We start from the raw sequence: 21,487 nt of genomic DNA on the forward strand, positions 1-21,487 counted from the left end.
TTAAAAAATCATACTTATCTACTATACGTTACATTAGTAACTAAGATATGACAATGTTTAAATATCAAACATTTACAAGTACAACACATTATTAATATCGGTTACAAACGTTAAATATTCTTAATTATTTTAAGAGTAGGGTAGGGTTGGAATGTAACCCTATTTTTGAGTTAGTCGGGTTGACTTCACAAAATAAAAAAAAAACATAACCAGCAAACTGAACCAAATTTGTTTGATTTTCAAAAAATTTGACCGAATCCAAATCGAAAAAAATCTAACCCAACTTAACCTTAAGATATTTGGAGTTGGTCCGGTTATCGGGTCATATAAACAACTCTATATATTAATTTAATATTATCGATAATACTTACCAATAAAATTAATTTATATTTTTAAAAAAAAAAAAAAAAAAAATCTTTATTTTAATATTAAATAAAATATATTATTGATTAATATTATTTAAATTAAAATTATATTGACATATTTTTTTAGTAATTGATTTTAATTAGTTAAAGAAGTAGTTTGATGATTATAATATTAAATATTTCCGGAGCCTAAGCGTAGGTTATATATTGAACGGCGATGTTCTTGATCTTGATCGCCAAGGTCCACTTTTGGTAGAAATCTGTCAAGCTCACCATTAATGCCTCACAATCTTCGGCATCTTCTTCCTCTCTGATTTTCCGTTTTTACTCAGTCAACCAATGGCCTTGAATCCTTCTACTTCTTCTTCAAGTTCTACTTCAACGCGTTTTCCTGCAATGGTGAGCCCACTCCTCTCTGATTCCACTATTGCCTTAAAAAATCCTCATAATCATTTGGATTTTACAATACCTTCTTCCTCATTTAATCTCTCTGCTCACTCTCCCTTGATTTCTTCATCGTTTACAGTACCGGATTAGCCTCTGTTTTCTTCTTCATCGCCGGGAATGGCGCGCCGGAATTTGCTTCGGCTGTGTTTGTCATTTTCGGCGCTTGTTGTTTTGTTGTTCTTCCCTACAGGAGCGGCTGACCTTGCATCGGATATGGCGGCGCTGGCGACGCTTCAGAAAGCGATGGGCGCTCGGAGCCGGACTCGTCAATGGAACCTCTCCGATGAGACTCCGTGTTTGTGGTTTGGTGTTATTTGCGGCGGCGGGAGGGTTACTGAACTGCGGCTTCCCGGTGTTGGACTCTTTGGTCAACTTCCTCTAGGACTTGGAAATTTGACTCATCTGGAAACCCTATCTCTTCGTTCTAACATGCTTTCCGGTTCTATTCCGTCTGATTTTGCGAACCTTCGCTCTCTCCGGAACCTCTACTTGCAACGGAACTCGTTTTCCAGTGAGATTCCTTCTGTTCTCTTCAGTATACAGAGTCTGGTTCGATTGAATTTGGCGCATAACCAGTTCGTTGGTCCGATTTCATCTGTATTCAACAATCTTACGAACTTAGAGGTTCTGAATTTGGAAGGGAATCAACTCGATGGATTCATTCCTGATTTGAACATTCCCTCGCTCAAAACTCTCAACGTTTCTTTCAATCGTCTCAACGGCTCAATCCCTACGCGATTGTCCGATCAACCAGCCAGCGTCTTCGACGGAAACTCACTCTGCGGGAAGCCACTGAGTCCGTGCCAAGGCGAAGAGAAGAAATTATCCACCGCAGCAATCGTTGGTATCGTAATCGGAGGTTCAATTGCATTTTTTATCATCGGTCTGATTTTGATCTTTGTATGTCGTAAAAGGATCAGGATTAACCGGCGGAATGATGCTCAGATGACGACGAGGTCGGAGGTCAGGAATGGCGGTGGAGGAAATGGAGGAATTAGGAATCAGAATGGTTTGGTGTTCTGTGGGAAAGGAGAAAGGGTGTTTGATTTGGAGGAACTGTTGAAGGCTTCTGCAGAGGTATTGGGGAAGGGAGCTTTTGGGTCAACTTACAAGGCAGCTCTGGATATGGGGATGACCATGGCAGTGAAGAGATTGAGAGATGTCAAAGTTTCAGAGGAGGAATTCATGGAGAAGATTGAAAGCTTGGGGATGATGAATCATCAGAACTTAGTTCCCATTAATGCTTACTATTATGGCAGGGATGAGAAGCTTCTGGTTTGTGATTATGCCCCCATGGGAAGCTTATCCCTGCATTTACATGGTGAGTTTCTTCCTTCTTCATTATCTATCTGCCAAATTGAGTGATGATTACCCATTAGAGTTATGAAGTCATTGCAATTAAACTCTATGATTTCATATGTATAATTTCACAACTCCCTGGATAAACTTTGGGTGATTTGTGATTTAGAGGATATAATTATGACCTTGAACAAGATTAGGATGGCCAGGATGATAGCACAAATCGAGAAATGGTCAAAATATCTATTAGTAGTGGGCTTGAACTATTACAAATGATATTAGAGCCCGACACCAGTCGGTAGGCCAACAAGAACGCTAAGCCCTGAAAGGAGTGGACACCGGGCAGTGTGCCAACGAGGATGCTAGGCTCCGAAGGGAGTAGATTGTGAGATCCCACATCGATTGGAGAGAGGAAGGAGTGTCAGCAAGGACACTGGGCCCCAAAGAGAGGGGATTGTGAGATCTCACATCAATTGGAGAGGGGAACGAAACATTTTTTATAAAGGTGTGGAAAATATCTGTAGGGATGGGCTTGAGCAGTTATATATAGTGTTCTTGAGTTTCTAGGTCCTAGAAACTCGACTGCGACAACCGTTAGTTTAGGAGTAGTTTGCAATGGAATAATTACTCGAATTGGAAGTTTTAAGAGAGTAATGGTAACCATTTGGAATTTCCCTTGTTATTTTTGTTGGCTTTCCTTTTCTTATGCAACTTTGTGCCTCTGATTAAGAACTTGTTTGTTTAGAACAATCACATAGTATTCTTGTTGTGCCTCTTGTTAAGTTAGAACATAATGTCTATAATGTCTATGGTTTATCTCAGGCAACAAAGATTCTGGTAGGACTCCATTGAAATGGGAAGCAAGGGTTGGCATTATGCTCTCAGCTGGTCGTGGCATTTCGTATCTACATTCCCGACGACCTCCGACCTCCCACGGGAATATAAAGCCTTCAAACATTCTTCTCAACAGATCCCACACAGCTTGTGTCTCTGACTTTGGCCTAATTCAGATTGCAAGCCCTACCCCCACTCCAAACCACACCGTAGCCTACCGTGCCCCCGAAGTCACCGATCCACGAAAAGTATCCTTGAAAGCAGATGTTTACAGTTTTGGTGTAGTAATTCTAGAGCTTCTAACAGGAAAGACTCCGAACTCACCGATGCTTAATGACAATGGCGTAGACCTCCCACGATGGGTGAAGTCGAAGGTCAACAAGAAGAAGACAGCAGAAGTGTTTGATGAGGAGCTGTTAGGAAACAAGAATGGGTCGGACGAAATGATTCAACTTCTGAATCTTGCCATGTTGTGTACAGATCCATACCCGGATAATCGCCCTTCAATGGCGAAGGTGACGAGTCGAATCGATGAAATATATCATTCGATCTTACTGAAAGAACAAGAGATGAGCAAGGATAAGTTTTATGATGTGGACAGTGCTGTTTCTCAGCAATTTTACTCGGCTGATTCAATCATGGTTCCACCTTCAATCTAGCAACTTTACTCGGTGCTGCTGACATATAGAACTAGTTGAACATAAATTGTTTGTTGATTCTTTGGATTTGTTTCTTTGTCGTTGTAATCATTGATTCAAAATTTTCTATCGTTAATTATGAAGCTATGATCAGTGTTTCTTTCGGTGTAATTTAAAGCCATTTTGTGAGTTTTATTTCAATGATTAGCAAGTCATTGCTCGTGAATTATTAGACTTTGGCACTGTGGATAGAGACGTTCATAGGACGGGGACGAGATTCGTCCCACTCCGTATTTCAATCTTCAGCCTTACAAAATTTCCAATATAGAGTGAATTTTTTTTTTCTTTATAATATTTCATTTTTCAATATAATTTTTATTAAAAACACGTAAAACATCGAAAAGAAGTATTAATAATATCCGATTGAAAGCGAATGATGAGCTGGTTACAGTACAAAGATTGATTTTGTTTACAACATGGCTAACACTTTCTATAATGCTCCTCCAATTATTTTCATTTTAATTTATTTTAGCTAATTAATTTATAATATTTATTATATTATAATTTTATTAGGTTGATGATATGAAGATCTTTAATCACTAATAATAAGCATATAAAATAGGCTTTATTAAGATTGGTATATATTTAGTTTCTAAATATTAATTTTTAATAAGTTTTAAAATATTTATTTTTTTTTCTATTTTGATCTCTGAATTTTAAAAATACCTATCAAATTCTTAAGATTTCATTTTTCGACCCCTATTAAATAAAAGTCTAAGTTATTTAATTTGAATAAAAAAAAAAGTTTAAACAATTTTTAAAAATATTTCCCAGAGTTATTGCATTGAAAAAAAAAAGTCAAAATTATAAAGTACACGACGAAATAATAACAAATAATTTAGATTTAAAAAATTATATTAGATCATATAATGATTTACACAATAGAAAAATTGTTGGAATAGCTCATTTGGTAGAGTAGAAGACTGAAAATTGTTATATCATCGATTCAAATCTGGTTGTTAGTATATCATGAATTGATAGTGACATGTAACGACCCAAAATTTCATAAGAATTGATACAAACTATATTCCGCCGTTAATCCTGAAAATTGTTATATCATCGATTCAAATCTGGTTGTTGTGACTATCATGAATTGATAGTGACATGTAACGACCAAAATTTCATAAGAATTGATACAAACTATAATGAAAGAGAAAGAGGTAAAGATATTGTTTGGATAATACATCATTTAAAATATTATTATACAAAAATTATGATATATGAAGATGTAAGACATTTTGACTATCGAAAAATAAATAGTCGTTAAAGGGTAATCACTTCGACCCTACTTGAAATTTTTGTCTTTGTGTTTCTCGATTTTTTTACATTTTCAGAATCTAAATCTAACTTTTTAAAACGATAAATAATTTATTTATTTGGATTTAGGGGAGCCTTGAACATGCTCCTCGACCAAGAGTTGGCTCATATGAGTGTGGCTCACATGAAGAGTGGTTTTCGAGGGCTCTTGCTGGCTTGGTGGAGTTTTCTTCTAGTGAGTTTGTACAAGTGTGCCTCGTTTAATACAAATATATTTTCTACGCATATTAAAAAAAAATATATATAGTGGCCAAGATCAAGATTGAATGGGCTTCCAGGTGAAGTTTGAGCACGTTAAAGCCCAAGTTTCACCTATTTTCCCGTTGAATAGGCCTCACACCAATAAAGAGAGTATTCCTTGATTATAAACCTATGATCGATCATTCCCTACATTAGCAGATGTGGGACTTTCATCTAAACGGTATCAAAATATATCACACCCTAGATTGACCATCTAATTTTTAACAATAGTTTTTTCTTTTTTTCGGAGTTCAAAGATCAAATTAACGTTAATTCTCTTTCTGTCGAAAGAAGATATATTTCTAGCCTTTAGTAAATAATGATAAAGTGAGACAAGATCTCTCTGGAAAGCTCCAGAACTTAACCTAATCCTATGTACGGGTCAATCTAAGATGATCTGCTATTTTCCACTGTAATTCTAATTTATTGGCAAAGAGGCGAAGAAATGGATTCATCATTCAATTTGAATCACTTCAAGAACGAGAAAAAGAACAACCACCCCTTCAGTTATTTGTATTGAAATACCCATAAATGATATTCTTACTTATTTCAATGATTCTCAATATAGAAGAAATAGTTCCAGAATTACTCTAAATATGGAACTACAGGGATGCATGATCGAGTATCAAAAACACTTTTGAGCCAATAAATCTAAAGGGGTGAGAGCTAAGAGTGGAGGAAGGCCAAAAACAAAAAGAATTTTACATGGTTAATTTTGACAATTACAAGCAATCGTTTGAAGAAAATGTAACATAATTTCAAAACAAAATGGAACAGCGCAGTGCATTCAGCAAATTGAAGCCAAGGAAAGAAGGGGGTGTTTGCAACTGCAATTGCAATTCATCAATTGCAATCTGACATGACAAAACTAGCCTCAGCTAGGGCTTCCAACCAAAGAAAGAAAAAGAAAAAGAAAAAATTATATATAGAAAGATGAAGATGAAGAAGAATTCTAATAGAGAATAATGGGTTCTTGCCTTTTTCAAGTTTCATTTCGTGATCTTCAAGCTTTTTATCATCTCTTTCTTGCCATGGAGGATGCGTTTCCATCGAATAGATCATCTATGTAGGTTTCTATGTCTTCAGGCTGTAGCTTAATGTATTTCTCCGTTTGTCTCCCTGGATCCAAGTACTGCGAAAACCTCGCTAGGAATGACCTATACGCCGGAATCATCACCGCCGATATCGATACTCGGAGCTCCGATTGAAGCTGCTCGTCGCTTATCACCCACGTGCTTTGCGTCTTGTGAATCTCTTCGAACAGGGCGTTGAATCCTTTGAACTTCTCCTTCAGCACTGGCTTTATCACTTTCCCGTGCACCATCAAACCCTCGTGGTTCAAACACCCCAACAATCTTCCCCATGTTTCTCTTTGGTAGTTCTTGTGGTACTGGCGTAACTCCGAAGATCTCTTCCTGTACCAAGCATCGCCTACCAGTTCGTGAATCTCTGCAGATCCTTTGATTTTCTGCAAGATGTATCGCCCGTTGTTCATCATGAAAATCGAACTCAGTGCTATGTCTCTGTACAGCTTTGATTTCGCTTCCAGATTTGAGTCCAGGAGCTCCATTACCTTCGTCAGTTCCGTCGAGAATGGGGATTGATTGTCATTGCTAGGGTGGTTGTAAGTCGGTGGTTGTTCGCCTTCGAAATGTGGTCGGTTTGTGGAATCTGCTCGCTCGATCTTTGCGTGATCTTTGAAAATCTGTTCCAGTGTGTTTCTGTACTCGCACGCATATTTCAAGTAGTTCATGGTGTATCGAGTCAATGGATGAACGGCGCCGCCTGGTACCGGAGTTCGTCCGGTGTCGGCTTTGATCGAGTTTTCGAGATCGCAAAATATGCAAATCGCCGCTTCGCCTAGACGAGTTCGAGCGGTTGTGGACTCTGTTTTGAGCTCGTTGGCGGATTCTTCTGGAAATAAGTTTTCCATTTTTGGGACCAGATCACGAAGAGCTTCGTACATGTCGAGCATCTTGAACAATTTCTCGGCGGAGCGTTTCGTCATTGCGACTCCTTCTGAGAAATTTAGGAGTTGAATCACAATGCCGCGAGTTAGATTGCTGAACAGACTGGCGGAGATTGGAGGATACGCTGAAAATACAGATTCGGCGAGATCCCGTTCGCCGGAGAACAAAGCGGTGGCGCAATGCTTGATGGTTTTGATCCATATAGCTATCTCCCTCTCCATTGATTCCCAACTCATCTTCTGAATATCATCAATGCTGTATTTCTCGAATCCGAACTTCTGCAAGGCATCTTCGAATATGTTTCTTCTTGCTACGATGTAAACTTGGCAACATTCCGATTCGAATCCACCGGCAATCATTTGGTTAGCGATTTTGTTCAAATAGCTCACGATCTCGCCGGAGTAACCTGGAAAAAGGAGTTGAGCGGAGTCAGCATCATCACAACGATCCGGTTCGGGATCCGAATCGCCATTTCTGGATTCCTCGAGAAAGAACCTGAACTCTTCTTCCAAACAAGAAAATGCTCGCTGTTGAGTGCTCCCGATGCGATTGATCAACGGATTCTTCTCGTCTTCCAACTTCATTTTGTGGATTGCACTTTTCAGCTTCGATATCCGATTAACTGCTTCCAGAAACGAAGATTCGTCCTCCGGCACTCGGTACTCTCTTTGCTTGGCATTCGATTCTGTATTCTCGTATTGCTCAATCTTCGCATCCACGAGATCCATGAACTTGTCGATGAACTTCGGAATCTCCACAGCAGAATCCTCCTCTCGATCGCGAGAACCGTGAGAAGTTAACAGAAATTGATCTACGTCTTCAAGAATCGTGTGGAGATCACAATGAAGAACCGGTTCATCCTTAGACTCATCCTTCTCCTCCAACTCCTCCTTCTTTTCCGTCTCATTCTCCTTCTCCTTCTCCTGCTCCTTCTCCTTCTCCTCCTGATCCTTATCATCCTCCAATTTATCTGCAGATTTTACATCGGATTCAACAGCAACAGCATCTGGAACGGCATCATGAGCGGGCAATTTGGGGGCATCGTCGTTGGTTTTCTCAAGAAGGTCTGGATTCTCAGGTTGGTTCTTCTCCATTGTGGTTGAATTAGGGAGTTGGAAGAACGAAAAAAGTGGAGAGTTTCAAGAAAAGAGATGCAAATTGTGAAGAAAATTATCCATGAAATGAAATTTGGTGTTTTGTTTTCTTAGAGTTTCATGTGTTCTTGACTTTGTGGTTGGATTTTGAAATGGTCGTTGTGAAGGAGTGGAGAGAAAGCGGGAGTTTAGAGGAATTTGGTTATTTTTGGCTCTGCATCCCACGCCATCATTCTGTGGTCCGACTTTCTAATTCCTTCATGAATCACCCTCCACCACATTACATCTTTTTTTTTTTTTAAACCTATTTTAGTATCTCCATTCCTTGAACCGAACCGAACCGAACCGAACCGAACATATATCTTCACACGGGTTATATTTGGTTAGTTGAATTTTTTTTGGACCAACTCGAATCTCAGGGATGATTGGGTTGGTGACTCAAATATGGTTCTCAACCCTACCTAACCTAACTCGAAATTTTAAAAGTAGGGTTGAGTCGGGTTGGAGTGTGAATCCTATTTCCAGGTTGATAATGTGTACACGGGTTGTATTTGATTGGTTGGAATTTTTTAGACCAACTCTAATCTTCATAATGATTGGATTAGTGACTCAAATATGGTTCACAGCCTTACTTAATCTAACTCAAAATTTTAAAATTAGGGTTGAGTGGAGTTGGACATGACTTCTATTTGATTGGTTGGAGTTTTTTTAGACCAATTTGAATCTTCAAAATGGTTTGATTGGTGACTCGAATATGGTTTACAACCTTACTTAACCTAACTCGAAAATTTAAAAGTTTGGTTGAATTCGGTGGGATTATGAACCCTATTTCCAGGTTAATAGGTGTGTACACGAGTTGTATTTAATTGATTGGAGTTTTTGTAGACCAACTCGAATCTTCATAATGGTTGGGTTGGTAACTCTAATATGGTTCACACCCCTGCCTAACCTAACTCAAAATTTTAAAACTAGGGTTGAGTACGTTGAATTATGAACCATATTTACAGGTTGATAAGTGTGTACACGACTTGCATTTTATTGGTTGGAATTTTTTTTAGACCAACTCGAATTTTAGAATGGTTGGATTGATGACTCGAATATGGTTCACAACCCTATTTAACCTAACTCAAAATTTTAAAAGTAGAATTGAGTTGGGTTGGATTGTAACGTCAACCATGTAAAAAAATTCCATTCAACCCCAATAAAAAAAAATTATAACCATTCAATAATTTCCTAAAAGATAATAGCCAAGGTTAATATAAATTTTTAATTAAAAATTCAAGAATTGGAATAAAAAAATTTATAATATTAATATATAATAAGCAAAAATTAAAATCAAAATGGGATACGCTGCAAGNAAAAAAAAAAAAAAAAAAAAAAAAAAAAAAAAAAAAAAAAAAAAAAAAAAAAAAAAAACATCTAGCCACATGGCAAAATCTTTTTCTGGGTTGACCAATCGATCGCCCCCACGACATATATATATATATATATATACACATATATATACATATCTATATAGATATATACATATCTACACATATATACATATATACATATTGTGTATATATACACACAATATATCTATATATATATATATGTGTATATGTATATTATATGTATATATTGTGTATATATATATACACAATATATCTATTGTATATATATGTGTGTATATATATATAAATATATATGTAGATATATATGTATGTATAGTCAAGTAGGCGTGCTTCCTCAAGGTTGGGCCCGCGGGTTAAATGGGTTGCAAAAGGACTAATTTCTTTATGATTACCCTTCATTTTCTCCGATTTCCCTCTTGGAAACCCCTTGTTTAATTGGTCATGAAGTATGAACCCACGAAGTACAAAAGTTCATACTGAGCTGCAATTCGCATTTCTGTTTGGAATTATAATCTGAATCTCTACACCAGATTGTGAAGCAACAGAACAATGAGGCATGGTGGATCCAGGAAGAAAAGATCGTCATCGTTTGCGCGATATGTCGTTGTTCTATGTGCCGTCGGTGCTTCAATTGGATTTTTGATGCTCAATTTTCTTATGAGGATGGAAGCTCAAGAATCAGAATCGTCCTCTGATCAGTTAGGTAATGGCGATGACGTTGAAGAGAGTCGGGTTCTGAGTGAAATGGACGGAAGGCGGAGCTGCGCGACGGTGGAGCAGATGGGAGAGGCCTTCAAAGATGGTGTCTGGAAGGAAAGCCTGAGAGTAAGAACAATTATTCAAAATCACTTTTATTTGAATGGTAATATTTCCCTATATGCTTTTCTGATAACCATCTGCCCTCCCCTTGTTGATCGTTTTATAGTTAAATGAATGATTAATAGCTACTGTCAAGCAGCTCTTCTTTTGTATATTAGGACTGTTTAATGGAGTCATGATTCGGCTCACGATCCCTTTTTTGCCATTATAATAATCGTTTGATGTTCCATAGTGAGTGTGTTGGCTGTATCGATTGAATATAAAATACTGATTATTTGGGGGTGTTGAGTAAAATGTCGTAGATCAGAAACTACACTTGTCAACCTCCGATCGATCTACGATCACGAGTAGGTAGGCTGCTAGGGGGAGGGGCGGCTGGGCGGCCTTTTCAATCAATATCAGACTGACCCCTAATTACTAGACCAACCTGGTGCGAGTTGTAAGGAGTTTTGGTCTCGAGTTGAAGGAATGTGGAAGATACAGGTTGTAAACAGGGGAAAGTAGTTGGAATTTGGAGAAGGATGGTGGATGAAACTAGAGAAAACCTTAGGCTTCCAAGATGTAATTTGGATGGTCAAAATTCCCAAAGAGATTCGATATTTTTTCACCTGGCTATAAGTTCATAGGAATATAGTTGATAATGGATTGGTGCAATAGAAATTCTTGGTCGACTGTTCCNTTTTTTTTTTTTTTTTTTTTTTTTTTTTTTTTTTTTTTTTTTTTTTTTTTTTTTTTTTTTTTTTTTTTTAATGTTTCTTTTGCTTAATGATAGATCCAGCTTCTTGTTAAATAATTAAAAAAAGAAAACTGCAGAATGGTGGAATATTATTATTATTGTTCTTTCTCTAGTAGGTCAAAGAGACCATTCCACTTGGTCAGTGGGGATAATAAGGCCAGAACAATAGTAGGATATCATTGTGTGGTTAAAAGTAATCTTGATTGCATTATGGTGCCATATGAGCGTGAAGAATGGTCTCCTTGAGCTTCTTTCATATTAAGAATGAGGATTCGAGGTTCTTCAAGCTGCCAACTCTATAATAAAGAAGATAGTTGTTGGAGTGAATTGAAAATGAACTGCTTGTTGGTTTGGTTTAGCTCAATTCTTTGTAGTCAGTAGTTGTTAATAGTTAAATTCCTGGGTTCTTAAGTAGTCTGCTTTGTTAGTAAAAGAGATTGTTTTGAATTTAATAAAGATTCCACGAGGACATTTTGTGATGCCAAGCAGTTGTATTAAAGACTTCTCGAGTCTTACGAGTTATGGTGGATCTCTTGGCGAAAGAACACATAAAGTGAGAAAGATGAAAACTCACGTATACATATTCGTTCTTTAGAATAGGTTATAGGGAAGTTCATATTGGTTTTTTTTTCTGATGGTGTAGTTTGTGCTCTTCTTCTTATTCAAATAACAATTTTAAAACTAATCTTCTTCATCTTGGCTTTTCCTTTACTGTTTAATCTTTTGTCATAACTGTTTTCTGGTGGAAAACCTGTTAGCTCTCTGAGATTTATAAAAACTGACATGGTTAATTTCATTTTAGGTGCTTCAAGAGTGCGACAACTTCCTCCGGAGCAGTTTTGCAAACACGGTTTTGTCATGGGCAAATCTTCAGAGGCAGGCTTTGGGAATGAGATGTACAAGATTCTAACTGCTGGAGCTTTAAGTATAATGTTGAACAGATCCTTGATTATCGGGCAAACCAGGCATGTTGGTTCTATATCAAGCCTCTTTATTTCTATTTAAATATTGGTTGTGAATACTATAATGTATCGAGTCGTTAGAAGCATTTTGTGTCTGTGATAGTTCCATTTCACACTCACATTTCAAGTTATAGGCTAAGTAATGATGCCTTGGATCTGGTATATAAAAACTTGTTAGCTTTTCTCAGCTAAAATCTCAATAAATGGATGGAATAACTTCAAAGAAGCCATCAGATAAATTTCAGAAGAAACTATGCAAATCTATGCAATAGGATTATAGTCGTGCATTGATGGAATAACTTTCATAGTTCTTATGTTATTACTTCTGTTTTCAGGGGCAAGTTTCCATTTGGAGACTACATTTCTTATTCCAATGTCACGTTTACCATGAAAGAAATCAAGCATTTGTGGAGACTTAAAGGTTGTATTAGGAAATTCAATAGGCATTTGATTATGCGAACTGATGATTTTGAAAAGCCTGCACAGACAAATGTTCTATGTAGTAATTGGAAGGAATGGGAGCATCCTATCATATGGTATAGTTAACTTTCAGTTTACTTTAAACCGGTACTCAATTCGTACTCTGTTTATGCTGACTGATGTGCATCAGGTTCCAAGGTACAACAGATGCTGTGGCTGCTCAATTTTTCTTGAAGAATGTACATCCCGCCATGAGGGCCGCTGCTTCTAATTTGTTTGGACATCCAGAGGTTTTGGAATCTAGACCTAATGTATTCGGAGAGCTGATGAGAGTTCTTATATCTCCGTCAAAGGATGTTGAAGAAGCAGTGTTCTCAGTTCTTAAAAGTGGGGATGATCCTGATATTTCATTGCACATGAGGATGCTTATGAATAGGTAGTGTTACTACTTATTTACCGTTATTTCCTTCTCTCTCTACTTCCACTAGCTATAAGAATTGAATCCACAATGTCTATTTCCAATAAATTCCATTTAGTTGATAGAAATCCTGGATATTAGTCACTTTTGTAATCCTTTCCCTGAGTAATGTGCATCTGCATTTCAGGTCTGTGAGAGGCTTACAGGCTGCATTGCAGTGCATCAGAAAAGGCATACGCAATCTAACCACGGACTCGAAACCCAGATTGGTTTTAGTATCAGATACCCCAAATTTTGTAAAAAGTATTGTGCCCATGCTTGGTGAATTTGCAGAGGTAACTGCCTCATTGTGTGATTCTATTCTTCAAATGTAGTCCTGATTTCAAATACATGCTTAACGGAATAATTGTTCAGTCAAAGACCCCCATAACTTCTGTATGCCTGTAAAACAATTTCGGACCAGTTTCATTTGTGACTCTGTTTTCAGGTTATTCATTTTGATTATGAACACTTCAGAGGAATCATTTCTGGAACGCACGATGAATTTCATAAATTGGATTTCAGAGTGAAGGACTGGGGCCCTTCACCAAGATGGGTTGCCTTTGTGGATTTTTTTCTTGCATCCCGTGCCAAGCGTGCTGTTATTTCTGGTGCTCACAGGCGTGTAGGTACTACCTATGCTCAGCTAATCGCAGCATTGGCTGCAGCACACAATCTCGACAATCTCGGTATCTTTGAATACTCTATCTATCATTTTACATCATGTAGGAACATAATTTGTTTCTTTGAGGAACATCTGTACAACTGTTCCTAACATAACATTACAAATATGCTCAGGGAAAAATTCTACTGGTTCAGACTTCTTCTTCTTGAGTAGCTTCCAAAGTAATTTGTTGAGAGAAGGTTTAAAGAACCAGGTTGGCTGGGGTCATATCTGGAACAGATTTGCAGGCCCTTTAAGCTGCCCTAGCCAGCCTAACCAGTGTGCCTTAACCCCTCTTCTCCCTCCAGCATGGTGGGATGGACTTTGGCAATCTCCCATTCCACGAGATATCAAAAGAATGGAAAATTATGGAGTTCATTTATCGGGCTTTGGCACGATTGATGAAGACAGCCTTCGATCGTTCTGTAATGCAAAGAAGAATGTTGTGAGGACTATCCCTTTCATATTATAGTCATCTTATGCTTCTGGTTTGTCCTGTAAGCTTTATAACTAACATAGTTCTTATAACTTTTGCCAAACTCTGCTTATTTTGTCAATTTTGCTCGGTCCAGGAATTTGTTTCTGTTAAATCAAACGTCCCAGTAATGTCTTCTTGTATTTATTGGGCCATTTGATTTACAAAACAAAGTCTTATATGCTGTCAAGAGAGTCCAATTTCATTTTCAGTCGATACCATTGGATCAAATATGCATAAGACGGCATTTTCCCTTTTTGCTCCCCCAGTGAACAGTTTAGTATTGGCTTATAGTTCCAAGGATGTCTTGAATAGTATTAGTGGGATATTGAATGATTGGGTTGTACTTGTTCTTGGTTGTTGATTGCCACCAAAGGTAGGTGGCGGTAGATTTACACTGTTGAGTCATGATTTGGTCGTAGAACACCAAGTTGTTCAAGGAGACCCAATGATAAATTAAGTTGCTGGCATCAGAATCTTTTCTAGTGGCATCTGCAGGAGATATGGTACCTTGAAGAATGCATGCAAATATCTTACTTTGTTGTTGGAAAAAGTTGCATGATCCAGCATTAGCTGCCCTGCCCACAAGAGGGTGGTTGGTTGAAGGAATATTTTATAGTACTAAATTTTTTCTTGTTGATTAAAGGTTATATTTTTGTGGTTGTTTTACTTCTGAATGTGGAATGTGTGAATTGAATCACCTAAATTGAAAGTTGATAATATATTTATAGAGACAAGCTAGGATTTGGTATTACTAGCAGGTACACGGGATTTTTGGACATTATCGGACATGGGATACGTTCCGATTGCTAGTCATGAAATCATAGTTTCACGGTATGTCCAACGGTTTAGAGGGTGACTATCCTATTGAATATCTTTTAAGTCAAGAGGAGAGATCATTTCGATATGAAGTTTGATTGCACTTTTCTTTTCTCACTCAGATCTCTTTTGGAGTTTGGCTCGTCTAACTTTGGGGGACACCTTGTCTTTTGTTTTCACTACCTTACCTTGAGCTTCAACTAATTCAGGTCGGATCTTAGATCTATGATCGATTCCCACCACATTAATGCCAATTTTGGTATCCTCAGTTGCAACCCTATCCCTCTTCGGCCTTACATCGACACTATAGAGCGAGCGAAGATTTTTCCTATGGCGAATCATTAAAGTTGTTTACAAGGATAAGGAAGACAACCCCAACCATGCCCTACTTTGTAGTTATCCCTTTTTGAAGATTATCTCATTTGGGCCCTTTATGAAGAAATGTCCCTTTAATGAATACTTGGCACACATTATAGTCCCATCCACAAATTTCTTTTAATAGACCACCACCACCGCCGATCTAAACTCGTTAAACTCGTTGTGTGCCTCAAAAATCGAAAGTTCATACTTTATATTAGCCAAACTATATTTATGCTGTAAAAATCCTCTTATTTCAAAAGAGGCCCTTACAATCTTAAATAACGACATTTCTTAGAGATTAAAGAACAAAAATGGAGCTTGCCCGAAGAGTTTTAGAGTTAAAAAGAGATGATCTAAATAAACCCTTTTCCCTATCTCTTCACCATTTTTTTTTGGTTCAATACACAATACACATCCATACTAAAACATATGAGAAATCAGTAATAATGGTAGGGATGAGAACAATTACATATAAACACTATTTTGCATTAGAAATGAATGCAAAATAGTTTCATCTCCCATCTGCAGATGTGAATGATTCTGCAAACCCGTACGGTCGTGTCGGTATGCTTGTTTGAGTGTTGTCGAAGCTAGGAAGAAGGGACGACGAAGACGATTCCATCTGACTTCTACCTTCATAAGCTTGCCATTTCTTAAGTGCTTGAGGCAACGACATCTCGAGGTCAATGCCATATATATCTTCGACGTTTTGGTCAGTTGGTTTCCAAAACTCGACAAGAGATGACAAGACATTGACTGCATGACCCATATCTGGCCTTTGTTGTGGCTCCCTAGCACTACAATGACCTGCCAACTCGGCAACGGTGCTGATGCTGGCGAACGTTTCTTCGGTACGATCAATGGTCGAATCAATGGCCTTGTGGAAGGATTCCTTGTTGATTTGCATCCTTCGGAACCAAGTTACAAGGTGCATACTCTCCTCAGGCTGGCTTTCGTCAAGCGCCCTTCTCCCAGTGATCAACTCCATTAGAATCACACCAAAGCTGAATACATCAACTTTAGTCGTTACTCGACCCGTAACTGCATAATAGGAGTTTTAAGTTAGTATCGAGTCATCACACACACGAGCTCAAAGAACGTTAACAAGGTAATCTAAAGTATTTGCATTGCCATGACGAGATGTGACAAGACAATCCAAGAAGAAACACAACAATGGCAGATATATATCAATAGTTTTCGATGTCGAGAAGTACCTGCATATTCTGGTGCCAAATATCCGAAGGTCCCGGCGATCCTCGTCTCAATAGAACCCTTACCTTCCGGTGCTAAACGCACGAGACCAAAGTCTGCAACCTTAGCCCTCATATCATCTCCAAGAAGAATGTTTGAAGGCTTCAAATCCCTATGTATAAAGCTTTGATGAGCCAAACCATGTAGATACTCAACACCCCTTGCAACATCTAATGCAATGGTCAACCTCTTTGTCCATTCCAAAGGTCTTAATCCTTCTTCTATCCAGTTGAAAAGATGCCTACTAAGTGTACCTTGAGGCATGAACTCGTAGACAAGAAGCTTCTCGTTCCCGTCCAAACAGTATCCGAGAAGAGCGACGAGATGTCGGTGTCGAACTTTTGTCAAAACAGCAATCTCAGACTTAAACTCTGTTAATCCCTTGCTTTTAATCACTCCTGACTCCATTCTCTTCACTGCAATCTTCGTCCCGTCGTGTAATTCTCCTTTATAGACCGTCCCGAATCCTCCCCGTCCCAAAACATTCTCTTCACTGAAATTATTCGTGACGTTTTTCAACACTTGAATCGAAATCACCATGTTTCCTGATTCAACCATTTGAATATCACCAACCTCACTACTATCACCATATCGTGTTTCACTAATAGCACCTACACTAACACTTGATCCAGCAACCGTGATCTTCACACTCTCGTTATCCGAACCCGAATACCGTGGATGAACAACCAACGCGTTCGGGCTTTGCACTTGACTAAATCGCTTCTGCTTCCTTTTATACACACACAAAACCACCAAACCAATCAAGAAAACAACAAACAGCCCTCCAACTACAGAAACCACAATGACACCAACCATGGAATTGTGCTTCTTCTCCCCATCTCCCGAGTTTCGACCATTGTTCGAACCCGCTCCATTCGAGTCAGGCGACAACGGAGCGCCATTCATAGAAGAATCACTCGTTTCTTTCCCAATATCAGGGTTGCCCTTAGTGTTAATCATTACATTACTCCTGAAATTTGGGATCTTCCCAGAAAGCTGATTGTTTGAAACATCCAGCTCAGTTAGAAAAGGAAGGCTTGTAAGCTCCTCAGGAACAGAGCCTGTGAGGTTATTATCAGCAAGAACCAATCTTTCCAGCCCTTTAAGAGTAGCAAACTCTGAAGAAATCACACCAGAAAGCCCCATTTTTTGAAAGTTTATAATGGTTATGCTCTGATTCCTGCAAGAAATTCCAATCCATTCATTACAAGGATCATTACCCTTCCAATTCTCTGCAAATCTTTGAGGAAAACCCATGAATTTCACAATGGAAAGCAATGAATTTACTCGTGAATCACATTCCCCAGGTTTTGACAAACAAAAACTGTTGGAATCATTAGCTAAATCCACGACGACCCCTGTTTTGAACAGAGGAACTGGACCCTGTAGCAGATTATTAGTCAAATTCACCACTTTCAACGACTCAGAATTCATCAAAGAACTTGGAACAAGACCTGTAAACTTGTTATCTCTTAAACTCAAAACCTGCAAATCCTTCAACCTTGAAAAATCCGGTAAACGACCCGAAAACGAGTTCGAATGCAACCAAATTTCACTCAAAGAAGTCATGTTCTGCAAAACATCAATACTCCCACTAAGCTTATTGACACTTTTTTGGCCATTAACCCATAGAGACACCAATTGAGACCCAGAGCAGCTAGAAGGAAGACCCCCTTCAAGATTATTAAAAGCAAGGTGTAAATTAGTCAGCCCTGGAATGTCATCGCCGCAGAGAAACGCCGGAATTTGGCCGGAAACATTGGCGGAGTTGGCTGAGAAGTTTTGTAGAGTGGAAGCATTACGAAGACTCGCCGGAATCTCCCAGGCTGAAAAGGGATTGTCGTCGATTTCAACAGCTTGAAGCGAGCTCATTCCGGCGAAGAAATCCGCCGGAATGGAAGTGAACTGATTCCCACTAAGCAAAAGCACTTGCAAAGAGGTTAATCCGCTCAAGCTCGGCAAAGGGCCAGAGATGTTGTTCCATTGAAGCTCTAATCGCTCTAAAGCAGAGAGATTTTGTAGATTTGAAGGGAGCGTACCCTGAAGATTTTGGCGGCCGATTTGTATCCGAGTGACCCGATTGTCGTCGGAACAGAGGACAAAGCTCCACTTGCAGGGATTGGGGTCCGACCAGCCAAGAGATTCCGGCGGGTTTAGACCCTTTTTCAGTGCCAGCATTACAGAGACATCAGAGCTGAGTTCTTGGGGTTTTGCAGAGAGGAAGATTGAAGCGAAGGTTAAGAGATGAACGAGGAGAAAATGGTTGAATCCCAACTGGGTTTTCTTCTCCATGGAAAGAAACAGCAGCAGAACGAAGGACAAGATTTCTCAAGAGAGAGCAAAAATCATTGCATAAAAACAGAAAAACATAGTTTTTTTTGGTAAGAACTCGATTCAAAGTTAAAAATCTTGAAGAACAGATTGGAAAGTAAGGATTTTTTATCCGACCCAATAGAAAGAACACATCAAATAATGTGTTTATGGGATTAGAATGAGGGGAAGCGGAAGCACATGTGGAGGATGGGGCCACAAGCGTAAGAAGAACAATAGGGTGTGTGTCAGAAAGAACGAAAGAACAGCACACAACATGTTGGAATCCAAGTTGGTCTGATTCTTGCTCTGTTTCCTTTACAACCAAAGCTTTTCTTGAATCTTTACAGCTTAATTTTCTGAGTTTTTTTCTTTAAATTTTGTTTATTTTCTCTTCCATTGAATTGTTTATGAACATCAAATCAAAGTAACTTAAACTATTTCTATGTCTGTTTGTGCTTCCTTTTTGTTGTTTTGGTTTTTTGTTTTTAGCTTTCCAGCTTCTCTTGATTGGGTATCTATCTGTCTTGGTCTCTTCTCTTTCACTGCTCAAAAGGTTTTTTTTTTTTCGGGTTTATCAACTTTCCCTTGTCGAAGGGGTAAGATCTTTTATAAACGTTTTAAAAATATTTTTAGAGTAGAAAAATCGTTAAAATATTGAACGAAGAGTTAATGCGTCGGAATGTTATTGTTTTAAACTTAATCTAGATAATCATCTTAGTTACGTCCATGTCGTTTCACGTCATCTGTTAATAAATTTTGTGAGATCCCACATCAGTTAGAGAGAAAAACTAAGTATTTTTTATAAGGGTGTGGAAACCTTGAGACTGATACGTAACCGGTTAGGGAGGACAATATTTGCTAGTGATGGGCTTAGGCTGTTACAAATTGTTATCAAAGCTAGATATCGGGCGATATGCCAGCGAGGACGCTGGGCCTCCCGAAGACGGGTGGATTGTGAGATTTCAAGACCTACTCCTACTTGAGTAAATGCATTTTAAAAAGGGGATAATTTTGAAACGTTTATGAAATATCCAAGGTAATATTACAAATGTTGAAAAAATACATAAATTTAAAATAATATTAAAGTCGACGAGACATTTGATTAACGAAATATACTTTATACATTTGTTCTTAGTGGGGGAATATGTCTCGTATTCTTATGCTCTAGCCTGGAGAGCATTTATTATAAACAAATCACTCGTTCTTGTCACTTAAAAGCTATATCTTCATATAACACTTCGATATTTTATTTTAATTTTATGATTCTCGAGTTTCTTAAAATGAGTCGTTACATCAGTGTTATGATTATAAAGGGCGATAATTTAGCCATATTTGCGACGCTTTTTAGATTGTCAAGTCTATGTAACAGTTAGCCAAGTTGTTCGGCTACTCTTCTGCGACAATAAAGCTTGTCTTCTTATTCACGATTAAAATTTATTTGACGTTCGGCCGTTTAATAGAATTATCAACAACTCTTGTCAACGTTTTTAGTGGCTTTAGTTGGAGCCAACTCAACTTATTGTCTTTTTGTGTGATTCTCTCCCGAAAGAAACGAGTATAAAGTTGTTGATACGAATACCTTATTGTTTTTTGGAACCATTGGGAACCTTAGAGTGTGTTCCAACTTCTCAAGTTTGTCTTGTCGGACCCGCTAAACATTCACAAATCCTAAAATCTTACAATAATCTAGTTTTACGACTCTTCCACGCTTCAAAAAACGTCTTGGGATATTTTTGGATCGAACTAGTTTAGCGTATTCTCATAATTATTGCACGAGTTGTGTTTAGCAAGTTCAGTTCATTCTTCGTGGAACGTCATTTTTCAAGATGCTCTTGGTGTCGAGAGTTGAGATATGGTCGTCAGCCTCACGGTTTTAAAACGAGTCTATTAGGGAAATGTTTCACACTCTTATAAGGAATGTTTCATTCCACTCTCCAACAAATGTGAGATCTCACAATCCACCCCGTAAGGCCCAACATCCTCACAGCACACCGCTCAGTGCCTAGCTCTGATACCAATTGTAACATCCCGAGGCTACTGTTAGCAGATATTATTCATTTTAGCCCATTACATATTGTCGTCAGCTTCATAATTTTTAAAATGCATCTATTAAAAAAATGTTTCCACGCTCTTACGAGGAATCGTGTCATAAATTTGCACAAAACTAAATTGTGACGTGATTATTATTTTTTTATTTGTAAATTTGTTACAAGAAAGACAATATATATCACGGGATCTTACTATTAAGTGAATTATGACTTCGAGAGTGGTCGATAATTTGTTCAATAAGATAAATTCTCTTCTTCCTACCATATTAATGTTTAATTAATTATATGTATTTTTAAAAAAAATTATTAATTCAAATATATGTAATTATAAATAACTAAGAAAAATCTATAAATATTTTATGGTTCAAAAAATTGCTCAAATTATTAATTAATTACTAAATGGCTCTTTATTTTATTAATTAAATATTTCCAGTCATCATTTTTTTTTTTCAATTTTTTTCCTTTTTAGTTTTAATTATAACATAAGAAAATAATTTATCTA

General features: G+C 37.9%; 4 protein-coding genes across 5 annotated transcripts; 2 read left to right on the top strand and 2 right to left on the bottom strand.

Moving 5' to 3' along the window:
- Nucleotides 1-570: 570 nt before the first annotated feature.
- Nucleotides 571-3,772, top strand: LOC111787570 (probable inactive receptor kinase At3g02880). 2 transcript variants are annotated; one of them, XM_023667584.1, is made up of 3 exons: nucleotides 571-764; nucleotides 892-2,133; nucleotides 2,934-3,772. In XM_023667584.1, the coding sequence occupies exons 2-3, from the start codon at nucleotides 930-932 to the stop codon at nucleotides 3,602-3,604; spliced, it is 1,875 nt and encodes a 624-aa protein (XP_023523352.1). In that variant the 5' UTR covers nucleotides 571-764; nucleotides 892-929; the 3' UTR covers nucleotides 3,605-3,772. The 2 variants fall into 2 exon arrangements, with proteins under 2 accessions (XP_023523352.1, XP_023523358.1); XM_023667590.1 differs by having other exon boundaries at nucleotides 1,003-2,133.
- A 2,120-nt stretch (nucleotides 3,773-5,892) lies between these two features.
- On the bottom strand, nucleotides 5,893-8,511 carry LOC111787752 (exocyst complex component EXO70B1-like). The gene has a single exon (XM_023667800.1). The coding sequence runs from the start codon at nucleotides 8,262-8,264 to the stop codon at nucleotides 6,216-6,218; it is 2,049 nt and encodes a 682-aa protein (XP_023523568.1). The 5' UTR covers nucleotides 8,265-8,511; the 3' UTR covers nucleotides 5,893-6,215.
- Nucleotides 8,512-10,034: 1,523 nt separating this feature from the next.
- Nucleotides 10,035-14,664, top strand: LOC111794994. Its single transcript, XM_023677214.1, has 7 exons — nucleotides 10,035-10,523; nucleotides 12,019-12,181; nucleotides 12,514-12,714; nucleotides 12,789-13,034; nucleotides 13,204-13,351; nucleotides 13,504-13,744; nucleotides 13,854-14,664. Exons 1-7 carry the CDS (start codon nucleotides 10,211-10,213, stop codon nucleotides 14,189-14,191), a joined length of 1,650 nt encoding a protein of 549 aa, XP_023532982.1. The 5' UTR covers nucleotides 10,035-10,210; the 3' UTR covers nucleotides 14,192-14,664.
- Nucleotides 14,665-15,647: 983 nt separating this feature from the next.
- LOC111795002 (receptor protein kinase TMK1-like) lies at nucleotides 15,648-19,330 on the bottom strand. The gene is made up of 2 exons (XM_023677227.1): nucleotides 16,588-19,330; nucleotides 15,648-16,414 (listed from the first exon to the last, which is right to left on the bottom strand). Exons 1-2 carry the CDS (start codon nucleotides 18,914-18,916, stop codon nucleotides 15,885-15,887), a joined length of 2,859 nt encoding a protein of 952 aa, XP_023532995.1. The 5' UTR covers nucleotides 18,917-19,330; the 3' UTR covers nucleotides 15,648-15,884.
- Nucleotides 19,331-21,487: the final 2,157 nt, after the last annotated feature.

This window comes from Cucurbita pepo, chromosome LG01, assembly GCF_002806865.2.
Source record: "Cucurbita pepo subsp. pepo cultivar mu-cu-16 chromosome LG01, ASM280686v2, whole genome shotgun sequence".
Taxonomy (NCBI): Eukaryota; Viridiplantae; Streptophyta; class Magnoliopsida; order Cucurbitales; family Cucurbitaceae; genus Cucurbita; species Cucurbita pepo.